Source organism: Marmota monax, unplaced genomic scaffold, assembly GCF_021218885.2.
Source record: "Marmota monax isolate L192 unplaced genomic scaffold, Marmota_monax_Labrador192_F-V1.1 WCK01_AAM20220418_F8-fsc00124, whole genome shotgun sequence".
NCBI lineage: Eukaryota > Metazoa > Chordata > Mammalia > Rodentia > Sciuridae > Marmota > Marmota monax.
This window is the reverse complement of record NW_026692505.1, coordinates 3,259,750-3,275,582: the sequence shown is the minus strand read 5'-3', so window position 1 is coordinate 3,275,582 and position 15,833 is coordinate 3,259,750. Positions and strand designations below refer to the sequence as shown.

Genomic DNA, 15,833 nt, shown 5'->3' with positions numbered 1-15,833 from the left:
TCCTATGATCTTGCAATCCAGCCTTTCTCTGTACCTCCATCTAAAGTCTTCGGAGTTTTTCTTGACTTTTTGTAATCACTTCTTTTCCATTTTGAATTTAACTTTTCAAAACTGCCTTCTTATCTTCTTGTTGCCTTTTTTTGGTCTTGCATATTTCAGAGACAATGATGCTCGACATTCGATTTTTGGCATCTGTCATTTGGAATACCTTTGATATGAGAAAAAGAAGATAATCCATGTAATCAAGAATCTTTTTATTCTGCTATTAAAAAAAGAAACCTTTAAACACACAACAATCAACGATCAGTTTTTATTATTATTTCAATGCAATACTCTTTGTGCTTTAATGCTTTGGACCTCAAAGCATCTTCCTTGGCTTTTGTACATTTTTTTTTACATGTTTTTCTATTTCTCTGATACTCTTTTTTTCTTCCATTTTGTTTTTTTGCATTGGTCATGTTTTTTGATCTTTTCTTAAAAGGTAGAGCAGATTGGTTGAGCATTTTCATTGGTTGAAAATGTTTGTATTCTTCAAAGAAAACATAGTGGGGTCTACCCATTTTTAAGTAAACAAAATGCTCTCACTGGGTGGGACAAGTGCCTATAATTTTCTTTTATCCGATGATGTTGTTCCAGTTCCTAGTGGTCCTCCTCGAAAAGTCGAGGTAGAGGCTGTCAACTCAACATCTGTTAAAGTCTCATGGCGCTCACCTGTGCCCAATAAACAGCATGGCCAGATAAGAGGATACCAGGTCCATTATGTGAGGATGGAAAATGGTGAGCCCAAGGGCCAGCCCATGCTGAAGGATGTCATGCTGGCAGATGCACAGGTAAGCCCCTGAAATTAGATGCCTTTATTTTTTACATGATGGGTTTATCTTAGTCTATTTTAGTTTTGTTTATTATTTTTTACTTTTAAAAAATACATATAAAGTTCTGGATTTTTAAAACATATTAATGTTTATTTACTTTTCTAAGCAGAAATGACATCAAGAAATTAATTGTAATGAAATGACCTTAAGTCTATTAAAATTTCACTTGTTAAAAAAGATGAATATTTAGCTCTTTTGAACTCTTGAGCTTGCCTTTCTGGCTTCAAAAAAGTGATTGATTTAATCAAAGGGAAGGATTCTAAGTTGCAGTTTGCTGATAGGATCTACTTTCTGCTATACTAAAACTGCTTGGAACTTTGTGGATCTAATTTCTAAATGTATGACTTTTTCCAATTAAGAACGGATTTTTATTCACAAAAGGTGCCCAAGTAGTATTTTATTTGGTATTTTTTTAAGTCACGCATTTGAAGAAAGTAATTGCCTCATATTTCAGAAAATGAAAATAATGACAATAGTTCCTTGTCATTAGTAAAAATTAGAGTTTCCCAGAGAATAAGCCCATATTAGTATGCCCCATGTTTAGCCATCACTTAATCATTGTTTTTTTGTTTTGTTTTGTTTTTTTTTAAATGCTAACAATGATTAGTTGAGTATGTGGTATGTGAGAAATTCTCTTGATCTTAGGGCAGTGGATCACAGCTATGGTGTCACAACTTGATTTTATAATCAATTGCTTAAAACCGACCTTTGTAAAATTTGGGTCTTTTTATTTAGAGGTGACTTGATTCAGGACAGTCCCATGATAAATCAACTTGTATTTCGCACATGTTCCTAAAAAGAAGAGGAAGATTTCAATTTATAATGCCATGCTGGAAATTAGACATAACCTGTAGACTAGCTTACCTTTGCTTTGCGGAAAGGTGATGAGACATTATAAATACTGAATTGCTTTGCCTATACTGCAAATTGGTAGCTGAGCAGGAAAAAGGATGGAGTTAGTGAAAACTTGAAATTTATTCCAAATGAAAATGCCTTTCTTTGTTTGGCAGTGGGAAGTATTATGAACCAAGTCAAAGCTGCTGTACTAGGTTGCCAAGTTTTATGTTCTTTTCTCTCTGAAGAAAAGAAGATGTTAAATATCCCTGTGCCCCTAAGGAAAGTACTTACCCTCAAAGTCTTAACATAAGTCAGTTCACAAAAGTACTTACAATTGCCCCCATTTCAAAGCATTCTAACTAAAGGGATCCAGGTTTGCAGCTTACTTTTCTATCCCAAATCTTGTGCATATATATTTTCTTTAAAGGCTACTTCCATATTTGTAGGTGGAGATTCATAATATCCCCTTGATACAGGGAAAGGGCCAGTGACTTGCTTTTTTATAAGTACTTATTCTGCAATAGCTTATAAAGTAGAAAGTTCTCAAAAAGTATATAAAGCTATTATTGCTATATTTTTTGAGTCTGCCATTATGGAAAAGAAAATATGACCATTGTGCTTTGATATTCTTCTTTGGTTCTTAGTTATTTAACATCACAAAATGGTAATTTTTATCTCTGTTTTGACTGAATTTGGGGAGTTAATGGAGTTATATAATGCATTAACAGTCAACTCTCTTTTCTCTCTTCTACTGAGAAATTAATTATCCAATGCTTATTTTGCTTTTTCCTCATTTATTCTACTTGACTGTTTGTTAAAATAGGTTTTTACTGTGTCCATATGATTTTAATATAATGAAAGATATTAATTTGAATAGTAAGTTGCATTAATTATGTAATAGAAAAAAAGTCAAAATAAAAGTCATGAAGTAGAATATGATTAGAAACTGTATCTTTTTGCTATACCTTATTGATTCCTGTTAGGAATCCATACATTAAAAAATACATTAGCTGGGTTTATCAATCTCAATAGTATAACATTTAGTTTAATTTCTTCCTTGGATGTGAGAGTGGCTGCATCATAATACTTATATTCTTTCCAATTTTATTGTACATGTTGTTTCAATTATTTTTCCTATTATTTTAATCAAAGGTGGGCAAAATGGCCTTTAGTGGGCTACAAATTTCTCTTCATTTCTTTTTATTTTGTCCCCGCCCCCACCTTCTTAATCTCAATCAGTGGGAATTTGATGATACTACTGAACATGTGAGTAATTTCTGACTGCTTTGTCAAAAACAGACTGTACATGTATGCCTGTCTTTTCTGATCACTTTCTTTCACTTATGATTTGTCAATGCAGTTGGCTTGGATGCATGAACTAACTCACCATTTTTAAGTTATCTTCACTACGTATGCACTTTTCGTTTTGGTTACTGTTTTGTGAAATCAGCATGGTGCTACTGACTGCATAAGGAATGGGCTCCTGATATTTATTTTCATTTCTGCTACTAATTCTGCCTTGTAACACAGTCAGAGGAGGTGTGCTTCAAATGGAGGCATCCCAGACTGAAGGTGGCAAGTAGTTTGATATAGGTTGCTTGTTATCCTTGTATTGAGTGGACAGCATGGTGTGCATCTGGCACTGGTTATCTAGATGTTGCTGTTCTCCATTGTACTCCATTTAAAATTGGAGTGAATCATGTCAAGAATTAAGCAGTTTCTCACTATGGAAGGAATTTTTTTTAATACATTTGAATGAGTGGTTCATGTTATTTATTGAGAGCCTACTGTATATAAGTTACTTCAGGGGATGCAGGATATGACACCTTCCTTACAAGTGTTTACAGTGTAGGTTGCTAGGAAGATGTGAAGTTCTGAAAAATTTGTAAAATACAGCAAATGTAAAGGCCTGAAGCAACCTGTAATGCCAGGAGTTGACAATGTCAGTAAGAGCTTTGAATTCAGACACAGTGGACCAGGATGGTAGACAAGGTTATAATATGTACTTGAGATTTTAAGGGATGAGTAGGGGGTGGATAGGTGAACCTATGTGTGTGTGTTGGGGAGTTGGAAGTAGGAGTGCTTTTTGCGCAGAGCAGAAGGCATCAGGAAGGCAGTTGAGATTGATGTATAGTTGGGTGAGAGTGGGACACAAAGAAAACTTACATTAAGAATGTTACTGGTAAATACAGCTAAGGGTGAATAATACAGTGAAAAAACTGCTGAAGAGCTGGTGGTCTTCAGTTCTGAAGAGTTGAAGAAAATCGTTAAAAAGAAAAATAACAAAGGTAGCAAGGAAGATAGTTTATCCATTGTATATTTTTATTGCCAGAGCACAAGGTTCTTATTGGGGATCTTAGAAAATATATAGAGAGTATCAGTTCTCGTGGAATTAAGGCTGTAGCACTATTTTATAAACTTCTTTGACCATGACACACAGTAAGAAATAGATGTATGTTTTAATCCGGTACACACACATGTTTAACAGAAATAAAAGTTTTATAAAGCCATATCTTAATTTTAAATATAATGAACTCTTTTAACATTTTTACTCAAGTCTGTTCCATTTCCTTTCTGTTTAAATGCTGGTCACGACTTGCTAAACTGATTTCATGACCTACTAAATGGGTCATTACCTGCAGTTTAAAAACCAGTGACTTAGTGGATAAATTAGATACCGAAAATATAGCAAATAGAAAAACAAGGGGAAAAGAGTCCTTCTACTAATTCACTCATGAAGTGATCAACATTTAACAAAGTTGAGACAAAAAAAGGGAGAGTTGTCAGCATCTTAAGAACTGACAAACACATGCTGAGCCAGAACTTGAAAAAGAGAAAGATGTCAGAGAAAACTCATAAGTTTTAAAGATGGCTTGCTTTTCATTAAAATATGTAAGTAAGGAAGGTGGCGGTCTGCTTCTGGGAATGCTTTTGATGTTTTAGATAACTGGAAAAAAATCACAAGGAAACGTCCCGCACATTCTGACCATATGCATGGGATGGAACTTGGGATGGTTAAAGCTGGAGATAAACATGTGACAGAGAAATAATTATTTTAGGTTTTGAGATGAATTCAGGTTTTTAAAGACAAGAGAGAAAGGCAGCAGACCAGTACTGTGACAGAACCTCAGAAATGCCGACTCTTAACAGGCAGGAGTACAGGAGGAAGAGGAGGAGAGAAGAAGAAGTGGGAACTGTGGTTCCTCCCCTTAGACATACCTCTTCACCAAGGAGCCTGAAACCATCAGCTTAAAGAAAGAAAATGTAGCCCAAGCAGTACTATTATCATGGCCAATCCAGGAGTGGCTGGCAACAATGTCCTGCTGATAAGGATTTGCCCAGTTTTAAAGAGTGTTACTTATGGTATCCACTGACAATCTCAGCAAGACGAAGGACACACATGATTAGCCCCAGTTTTTTGAATCATACAGTGATAGAGATCTTTGGGTGCATACATTTCTCTCCATTTAACTTGGTGGTAAGAACCAAGCTGCCGCCTTTTCCCTGTTAGCTTCCTTTGCTTTTCAGCAGTGATCCTGGGAACCATGGAAAATAGTTAGCATGTATTCATCACAAATTTTAGGATATCCCTCTCAGGTGGTTTATTTGATTTTGATAACTTCTGTAATATAAGTGAAACCATCTCAAGATCCCGCAGATAAAATAATTTTTCCAAATACTTTATTTATCTGTTGGCATAAAATCTCCAATGGCTCTTCAGGATGGAATCTGAAGTGCTCCAGTTTCCACATTGATGGTATTCCTACTCTCTTTAGAAAGCAACTTGTCAAAAGCTGCCATTTGGGACTAGCTTCAAAAATTGTGTTCTGTGGTACCTGTTAATAGTCTTGCTGAGAAAAGCCCTATTGTATCGCATACAACCCAGTGTTCACTGACACCTATGCTGTTTTTAGATTTGGAGGAAAATGACATTGTGCATTTCTTAAATTTATCCAAAGTCAATTTGAAATCATGGAAGTGAAAAAATCTGTACGAGTATGTGTGTATGCATATGTGAGTAGCTCTAAAATGTAGAACAAATCGGTAACTAGAACTCTAGATGGGTACACTCCCATTTAGTCCTTAATTTGTAGAAACAGTTCAAAGATATCTGGTCTTATAACCATCACAACTTTGGGTCCTTGCTAAAAGAGAAGTAAGAGAGTTGGTACATAGTTTGTGATATTTAATATTTTCTAAGCAGTTGAATGAATTAAACACATATTAGCAATGTAATACATGTCTTCTTATACTATTGGTTTTATAATCTGATCTCTATTGTTCATAGCCTATATAATTAACTAATAATGAGTTCCTGGAGTTCTCTGGCTCTGAGGATATCTAGGTCCAACAGATCAGCCATCTGGTAAACTACTTACCTGGTGGTAGAACAGACTGCATCAGCACCTGCCATGTCACCAGTCAGTGAGCTGGGCTTCAATAGATAGATAAGGAAAGCTGTTGGTAGAAGATAACAGGTAGTTTGTGGATCACTTACTATGAGCCAGATACAGTTCTTATATCACTCATTTAATCCTCAGGTTACCCTTGCTGGTAACTTTCAGACAGGAAACGGAGGTGCAGTTGGGCAAACTTGCTTGTCCTTGTTTATCAAGCTAGTAAGTAAGGCAGGTTTAAAATTCAAAGAGTTCAGGTTTGGCTCCAGATTTTTTTTTTAAACTGCTATGCCTAAAAGTTGCTTCTTAGGATGCCTGAAGACCCACCTTCAATGTCAGCATGAAAATAGATTTCCATAGCATGAGCTGCAGGCATGAGACTTCAGTGCTTAGCATGACTTCAGAGGATGCTCAGGCATGCAGAGTGATGATTGAAGGCCTCGTATTCCTTAGGGTATTTGTGGCATATAATGAATCAGTGTTGTTCTATGGTGTCATTTCAGGACATGATCATATCTGGGCTACAGCCTGAAACTTCCTACTCCCTCACAGTCACAGCCTACACCACTAAAGGAGATGGTGCTCGCAGCAAGCCCAAACTGGTGTCCACCACTGGGGCAGGTAATCATATCTGTACTCATTTGTGCCTTGAACAATATTACCAACTTTCCAAGTGCTATGGGTGGAGTCCATCATTGTTTTGTTACCGTAAAATTGGAGGAAATAAATGGACCATGTTTGGATTTTTTTTTCTTTTCATATTCAGATGGGTAATGTGCAGATGGCTCTAAACAAGGTTTAGAGGGAGGCACATCTCACACAATAGCATGAACACTCAGTCATCACACTTAGGAACCAAGGAATCAGCCATGTTTTTTTTGTGGATTTTTTTGTATTTTTAGTTCAGGAAAAGAGTTAAGGAGAAAAGAATAATTTAAGTGCTGTTTGTCCAAATTATTCAATCAGTCATTCAATAAATGTTTTAGAGTACCTGCTATGTACAAATGGAAAAATTCTGTTTTCTAACCTGGACTAGTTAGCTAACAAATGAACCAAGAGTATATAATAAAATTTGAGATTGTGATAAGATAAAAGGTATATAGACAAGTATCACCAATCTCTCATAAGGCCTAAGAAGATCTTAGAGGAAGGATATTTAAGCTGCATCTTGAATGTGAAGGAACAAGACCCATGAAGGTCCTAAAAGAAGGTGTCCACACAGAAGTCATACAGCCAGTTCAACCTCCCCACAAACAAACCCTTTTGGAAGAGCCACCATCTTTTATTGGATTCATGACTTGCAGTTTTATTCCTTATCACTTTTTTCTCCTCACCCTCTGCTGCGGGGATTGTAAAGAAGCCAGATTGCGCCAAAATTGGAGAAAGAAGAATATCAAGGAGGTTCAATAATATAAAATTGCCCCTTTCTGAAGAACAAAGCTTCCTTGGGGCTCTTTGTTCGGCCACATTAGGAAAAGCCAGCATGAAAAAAGGTCTGGCATTGTAGAACCGATAAATTAAGAGATAATTACAAAAGGATTCTTCTCCAATCCCTTCATATAGCAATCTCCCATGGAACATTTAAACTGTGATTTGATTTACTCCTCCCGAATTGCTTCTCACACAACTTTTTAGGAACACACCTCTATGCAAAGGCTTAAAGCAAAGAACAGCTGTGATGTTGAGCACCCTCCTGGGTGCCATGCTCACTGCCAAATTTGTCTAAATGTCATAAGATTTGCCTCGCTCACATCCTGCCACCTGGAACTGCCTCAAGCAGCAGGATTACAGATGGCAAAACTCCTTCAAGGCAGAGTCTTTCGGGCTTTTTTTTCCCCCCTCTTTTTCCAAGAATACCATTGTATCAAGCTAATTTAGTGCCCTGAATAGGAGGGACATGTTCAGTGAGTGGGGTGATGGTACGGTGACTAGCCAGCTATAGAAGGAGCCATGATTGGAATATTGACAACCACTGTTAAGCCCCTGAAATTAAATCCAAAATTGAAGAAATGGATTGCCTTTATCCCCTTTCCTAATACCTGAAAGTCCTATGTGAAGCATCAAACTCCTATTGCCTCTAACGTGGAGGTCATGGACTAACAAAGAAGAACCACAGGACTTACAGCTAAGGCATAGAAACCCCCAAAAAGGAATGAATCTGTGTATTTTAATGTCACTAAAACTAGCTCATTACTTTTTAGTCACCATGCAGATCTACAGTTATGGCTGTTATTTATACATAGAATTCTTTTGGAATTTTTATTCATAATTTCACATCTTCCTTTAACCAACAAATATTAAGATGAAAAATGCTGCTGATTTACATGCATGAACATTTGCTTTCTTGACACTTCCTCACTGAGCCTGGGATGGAGGTGTCCAGATTTAAAATACCTGTAAGAGAAAAGCTCCTGATGCATCTTACTGCCATCCTTCCCAGTCTGAAGCATTTCCCTAGTAAGAGTTTTTTCTCTGGGTAAAAACTCATAGCCATTCAGAGCCCTTTCCCCAACTGATTTGAACTGCATCTAATAATTCTATTACATTCCAAGGAGGTTTTAGGCCTGTCTTCATGTGAGCAGCCTCTCCTGAGGTGGTATTGGCAGCTCTTTCTGTAGCTACCTCAGCATTTCATTTCTTTCCTGAATCCTTCCCTTGTGCTTTTTGTGCTCCCAGGGTGGTTGTCTCAATAGTTTTCAGGCTTAGTTAAACTTGTGCCTGGAGAAGGAATGGCTGTGGTGGGTTGGAACTAGAGAGCAGACTGGGATTTCTCCTGACACAGCAGGGAAAACCAGTAGGTCAGAACTGATGCTGCATCTTCTAGAACATTATTTGATCTCATGATTCCAAGCCCACAAGCCTTTATACCAAGTAGTAAGAAAGGGCGTGGGCTGGGATTGTGGCTCAGTGGTAGATCGCTCTTCTAGCAAGTGCGAGGCCCTGGGTTCGATCCTCAGCACCACATAAAAATAAAATAAATACAATAAAGATATAAAAAAATACACATAACATAAAATTTTTAAAAAAAGAAGAAAGGGCGTGCCAGAATTGAAAAGCAGTGTATGCTACTCCCTCCTAAGCTTTGACTCCACCGAGGAATAGATGTATGTTTTCATAAACTGGATGTTTGTTTTTTTTCCTTGAACTTCCCAGTCCATTATATTTTCCATTATATTGTACCTTAGCAATATTAAGTGAAACAGCAGATAATAAAAAAGTATTATGATCTAACAAATGTTATTAGACTGCAATCAATATTTGTGATTTTTATCAAGAAGTTAAAAGGTATTTTTGATCTAGCTTTCCATGCATCTTTTTAAAATATATATATATATTTAGCTGTAGATGGACACATATTTTATTTATTTGTTTTTATTGATGCAGAGAATTGAACCCAGTGCTTCACACATGCTAGGCAAGTACTCTACCACTGAGCCACAACCCCAGCCCATGCATCCTATAGAAACAAGATATGCAGCTTACATACCATTAAGGAGTTCCTTGGATCCAGAGTTTTTTAAAAAAAAATTCAATAAACATATTTAATAAATATGTTAGCCCTGAAGAATGTGAGAGTTAATTGTTATAGTTCTACCATATAGTTTTATCTGAGGTTCGTTTATTGAAGGTTACATTCTCTCCTAAAAGCCCCCCACCCCCGCATTTAACATGAATTTTTCTAAGCAGAGACTGAAGTGTTTGATTCTTAGCACCATCATTCACATTTTAATGGACAAATCATATAAATGCTTATATACATAAATGGAAATTAATGGTGTCTGTTAATGTCTGCCTTGAAATGCTGTTTTAAAATAAAAACAATTGTAAATATATTTAAAATAAAATAAATGAAATAGTTTAAGTACTTTCCAGATTAAGAATGAATGGGCTGTATTCTAAGTGTTTCCCAGTGTGTTGTGAAGGTATCTGGTTACATTTTCCCTGGGAAACTATGAGTATGCAACAGTTTAGTAACAAACCAACCTTTAGCACCACACACATACTTGCCATTGCAAACTACAGGAACTATTTTTCCCCATAAACTGTAGGTAAGCTTATGAATTGACCCATCTTGTGAAATACAGCTTGCTGCATTGATTAAGGATAGAAGTGTCTTAAAAAGTGTGTTCCTGGGCGCTCTGCATCCCCACTTGGGCTTCAGCTTTCTGATTCAGAAAATGAAGGGGTTAACCAGATTGCTTCTGAGGCTGATGTTTTATGTGATGCCTCATCACCTATGCAGATTGTTTTAATCTCTGTCCATATCCCTACAGTTCTCTTTTATTGTCTGTCTCCCTTTACTGTAAGCTTTCTTCCTCTCCTACCATCTTTCTTATTCTACAGACTTGGGCTGGTTTTCATTTTGTGGTGCTCTCTCCTCCCTACCCTTCTTTTTACCATTCTTGAAGAATCCTCTGGCTGTATTTTCTATCAGTGCCTTTCTCTGTGGACTCTAGGAATAATTGCTTTCCTTGAAACAAAAATTATAGCTGTAATGGTCATTGAATAAATAAATCAGTCTTTAAGACATATCGGTCTTAAAAAGAAAATAAATTCTGAACTTCTGGGAAACTGACTCCTGACCAAAAAAGGTTAATATTCTTCTGACTACTAATAATCAAGATTAATATTAGTAGAGTATAAACCCGTATGCTAAGACTTTTGCATATAGATCTTCATTTAATAAGACATAGCACCAATATGAGGTAAGTCTTAATGATGTGCCTATTGTACAGCTGAAAAACTTCATAACAGTTTGTGTATGGATAAGAAAGTCAGAATGTGCTAATTAGATCCATAGAAACTAAGCATTTTTAGCTTTTAAGCAATATAACAGCATATTAAGTGGGATTTAAGCAGAGCTGGATCTATCTTACAGCTTTCTTCTTATGTACCTGACCTTAGTTTTCTACCTCTCTGTTCTTATTTTCTTATTATAGAAATTAGATATATAATAACTAATGAAGGTACATAGCGAGAAGTGAGGAGTATAAATCAAATAAGATAATATGCTCAACGCTCTTACAGTTTGTGAAACATTGCACATAATAAGTAATCATTATTAACTATATGTAATTGGCTAATCTTTACTTGGATTCATTTTTCTATGGCAGACATGAACTTGTATGTGCAAAGAGTTAGAAATAATCCCTTAAATTGTTGTTTTAATGATAACTCCTATTTTGTGTTTCTTATCAAATTCTAGTAGTGCCAACTATCTTATTAAAGTAAGAGAAGGAATTTAGTTTCATGTAGGTATGTAGGTCAAATGTGGTTTTCCTTTGTTTTATAAATATTGAAATGGGACTACCACTAGAGTGGAACACTCCCATTTGGCAATAATTGAAATGTGGACATCCACACCAGTTGGTTTCACCACTTGTCCTGTGTGTTCCAGTTCCAGGGAAACCCCGACTTGTGATCAACCACACACAGATGAACACAGCTCTCATTCAGTGGCACCCCCCTGTGGACACATTTGGACCTCTTCAGGGCTACCGTCTAAAATTTGGCCGCAAGGATATGGAGCCTCTCACTACTCTCGAGTTCTCTGAAAAAGAAGATCATTTTACAGCTACAGACATCCACAAAGGAGCATCCTACATCTTCAGGCTGTCCGCCAGAAACAAAGTGGGCTTTGGGGAGGAGATGGTGAAAGAGATTTCTGTTCCTGAAGAAGCACCAACTGGATTCCCTCAAAACCTCCACTCAGAAGGCACCACCTCAACCTCCGTCCAGTTATCCTGGCAGCCACCTGTCTTGGCAGAGAGAAATGGCATTATCACCAAGTATACCGTTCTCTATAGGGATATCAACATCCCCCTTCTTCCAATGGAGCAACTCATTGTTCCAGCTGACACCTCTATGACACTCACTGGCTTAAAACCAGATACCACTTACGATGTAAAAGTACGTGCTCACACGAGCAAAGGGCCCGGGCCATATAGTCCCAGTGTCCAGTTCAGGACACTGCCTGTGGATCAAGGTAGGATTTGTCTGCTTATGGCCTTCCTCCTTTAAAGGAATATCGGTCTTTGGAAATCAGTATTTTGAAGCTATAAATAACTGATCGGCCCATTCATATTAATAGGTTCAGCAAAAACCAAAAGGTAAAGTATATAAAACTTAATACGTTTTGGATGCCGTAGATTTCAGTTATAGAATGCCAAGAAAGTCTGGCTGACAGCACCCCAATATCCTCAGGTAAGGAAAACACAATAGAGTTGACTGAATTGGAGAGAAAGGAGAGATCTTTATGAGAATGGGTTAAAAATGAATGCTCTAACCAGGTAGGCGAATCATACTTCTCTCTCTAAGCATTGTAGCCAGCATCTAGCGTAAGCTCTATGATCCATGGTGGAAAGAGGACAGGTCATATGTCCTTAGGAATAGTTTAAATACACTGTTTTTCCTTTTCCAGCAGTGTTTGCAAAAAATTTTCATGTCAAAGCAGTAATGAAGACTTCAGTATTGCTGTCTTGGGAGATTCCAGAGAATTATAATTCCGCCATGCCTTTCAAAGTAAGTTGTTTTCTAATTTGCAAGATATTATAGGTAAGATATTATGTCTTATTATTTGTAAGCTATTATTGAAAGGGTACTTCATTAGGGCAATCTGCAAAGTATACAGTCCCCTGTGATTTAAGTACACGTACATGCTAGGCATGTGGTCTACCACTGAGCATCTCCAACACTGACTTTCATGTAAGAGATTGAGTTTGGTGCTTTGGCATCTCAACTTTTGTGCACTAAGGAGCAGACAGGATCTCAAACCAAAGGTTAGCATTGCTTGTAGTATACCTAATAATTTGAATTTGAACTATTTGCATGTAACTACTGCTTCTGTTTTTCCAGAAAATAATAAAATTTTCATGGTCTCTACATTGTACAATGCAATATTCTGGGAGATTTTCAATTTGTTTATTGGTCTGAATTCCTGGCATTTTTTAAACTCTGATTTTCTGTTAATGTTTATTGGAGATGTTAGAAAGAAGTACTTTTTTTGTGAAATAAAAAGTAGACAAACATTTGAGAAAGTGAAAATATATTTAGAAGAGGATTGAAACAATGAGGGAAAAAATGATGTGGATAATACATGGAAAACCTAGAGCATTTCAGCACACATTCCATTATGATCACATATAGCTGACAGGTCAAATATTGAGAAGTTATTGCACATTTCTTTGCATATTTTTGATAGACTTACAAACATTATATCGTTAGACAGCAAGAACTGACAGGAAAATTGATGCAGTCTCTAGAATTATGAATACTTATAGGCTTAGGAATTGCCCAGAATTAGAATTGATCTGGCACACATTTTCCAGAAGCAAGTGAATTTTTGGTTTAGAAGATACACTTTGCCTCTTGATAGCAAAACTTGTTTGATGGGTTGTCTCTTTAGATTCTTTATGACGATGGGAAAATGGTAGAAGAAGTGGATGGCCGAGCCACACAGAAGTTAATTGTCAACCTGAAGCCTGAGAAGTCATACTCCTTCGTGCTGACAAATCGTGGAAACAGCGCTGGTGGGCTGCAGCACAGGGTAACAGCGAAGACGGCACCAGATGTGCTCCGCACCAAGCCTGCCTTCATCGGCAAGACCAACCTGGATGGCATGATTACGGTGCAATTGCCTGAAGTTCCTGCAAATGAAAATATAAAGTAAGTGGGTGGAAGGATGAGGATGAAGGAAATGCTGTAGGCCAATAAGAAAGTTAGATCTCAGTGTCATGGTGATTGCAAGAATATATTGGGGAACGTAGAGCAAAAGATTCTTCTATACACAGTCTCCAAGCTTACTAAATGGTGATCTGGTTTTTAACAAAGAATGTCATTAATTTAACACAGAGTTGTTTTGTTGTTGTTGTTGTTGTTTGTTTGTGTGTTTGTTTTGGCATCAGGGATTGAACCTAGGGGCACTTAACCAATGAGCCACATCCTCAGCCCTTTTTTATTATTTTGAGACAGGGCTTACCAAGTTCCTTAGGGCCTAGCTAAATTGCTGAGGATGGCTTCGAACAGGGGATTCTCCTGCTTCAGCCTTCTGAGCCACTGAGGTTACAGGTGTGTGCCACCATGCCTGGCAATACTGAGTTTTTCCTATGTTCCAGGAACATCATTTCGAGGAGATGTAAAGATAAACAGTACAGTCTTTCCATAAAGTAGTTTATGTCATAGTCTTATGCAATATGGCAAAGAGTTGACTAACTCTAATTTTTGGCAAAATAATGTAATTGTGAGGAAATCTTACAAATTACTGTAGGTTGAAAGAAACTTTGGGATCTTAGATAACAAAAAAAAGTATTTGACACTGTTTTATGTCCTAAAAAAGTAGGAAGAATTTCAAGGTGAAGTTCAAAATGACATTGGAAAAAAACATATAAAATGCAAGTTATCTTCTTTGGATGGAACTTAATGTAAAAGCCAATGTACTTGAAGTAGAAAATTAAATCCAACCAATTAAGTTGTTTCTCTAAGAAAATAGACCTAGTTGACTATATACCAATAGATGAAAAATAGTATCGTCACTGAACTATATTAAGTACAATTACTGTGATCAGCCCTGGAGATAAAGAAGATGTGATTCTGGTCTTCAAAAAATGTACCATGTCATGTGTCATGTAGATAAATAGACAAATCTAAGAAATGTCAGTGGTAGTATTATGCTTTATCTTAAGAGCAGCTAACTCAGAGTAGGATGCATAAAAGAAATTTCTGAGAATAGTCTTCAAGGGCAAATAGGAATGCAAAAAAATAAGGAAAAGAATGTTATATGCAAAGGGAACAGTGCATGCCAAGATCCATTAGTTAAAGGCAGCAAGTGATATTAGAAGGCTGGAGACTAAAATGCCTGGGCAAGATTAGAGGAAGACTGGGGAGGCATACATGAATCATTTCATGTCTAGAAGTTGGAGCTCTATTCTGTAGACCCTGGAAATCCATTAAAGATCTTTATGTAGGAAAATAGCATGGTACATTTGTATGATATCCATGGTTTTTTTTTCCATTTTAGAAAATACTTTTTTGAATATCCTACTGCATGTTCGACACTGTGTTACCTGTTGGCATAAAAATAAGTTTTTTCTCATGCAATGAATTTGCTATGAAAGGTATGAAGGTTGCACAGAAAAGGCATTTGTACATAGTTCCTGGACTGCTGCAATGGCTTGGAGCACCAGAGATAGTGGGAGAGGAAAAATTTTGTGAAGTCATCACATGCTTAATTGATTCTTGACAAATAATAAGATGATGGTGCACATAGGATACAGAGGCAGATGTGAAATGTACCAGAACAGAAGTTCATCAGGAATTGTCAGGTACTTTAATTATGAGATCAAGGTAGAGGAAAATGTGCTAGATGGCCCTGAAGTTGGAGCTTGAAGGATAAATGCATGATGCTGCCATTCATCCTAAAGGATGAAAAAGCAAGAGGAAGTTAATTATGTGTGTATTTTGTATGGAGTATCCGTGAATATCTATTCGAAATTTGGGCTAAGAGAAGGTAACTAGGACTAATAATATAAATTTGGGAATTGCAAACAGAGAAACAAGGGTTTCATGGATGGAGACAGAATCACTGAGGCAATGTCAAAAAAATATGTAGGAAATGTGTACTAAAAGTAAAGGCCTCAATTAGCAGTAAGAGGAAAGCCTGTAAATGACATAGGGAAGGACTTCTTTCAAAATTAAAAGGAGAACTGAGCCAGGGCAGCATGGCAACAGC

The 15,833-nt window shown here is 36.8% G+C and overlaps 1 protein-coding gene and 1 non-coding gene across 21 annotated transcripts in view; one reads left to right on the top strand and one right to left on the bottom strand.

Annotated features, from left to right (window-relative positions):
- Ptprd (protein tyrosine phosphatase receptor type D) overlaps window positions 1-15,833 on the top strand; it is a 2,207,759-nt gene that overhangs the window by 2,044,699 nt on the left and 147,227 nt on the right. For 8 of the 20 annotated variants that reach the window (XM_058579708.1, XM_058579705.1, XM_058579704.1 and 5 more), the window contains 6 exons: window positions 637-830; window positions 2,949-2,975; window positions 6,610-6,727; window positions 11,505-12,092; window positions 12,528-12,628; window positions 13,512-13,771. In XM_058579708.1, the coding sequence (XP_058435691.1) occupies window positions 637-830; window positions 2,949-2,975; window positions 6,610-6,727; window positions 11,505-12,092; window positions 12,528-12,628; window positions 13,512-13,771 (1,288 nt within the window). The remainder of the gene's footprint in view (window positions 1-636; window positions 831-2,948; window positions 2,976-6,609; window positions 6,728-11,504; window positions 12,093-12,527; window positions 12,629-13,511; window positions 13,772-15,833) is intronic. The other 12 variants (XM_058579707.1, XM_058579712.1, XM_046445839.2 and 9 more) reach the window with 5 other exon arrangements.
- LOC124093446 (small nucleolar RNA U13) lies at window positions 6,867-6,970 on the bottom strand. The gene has a single exon (XR_006851967.1). It is a non-coding gene; the product is annotated as a small nucleolar RNA U13 (small nucleolar RNA).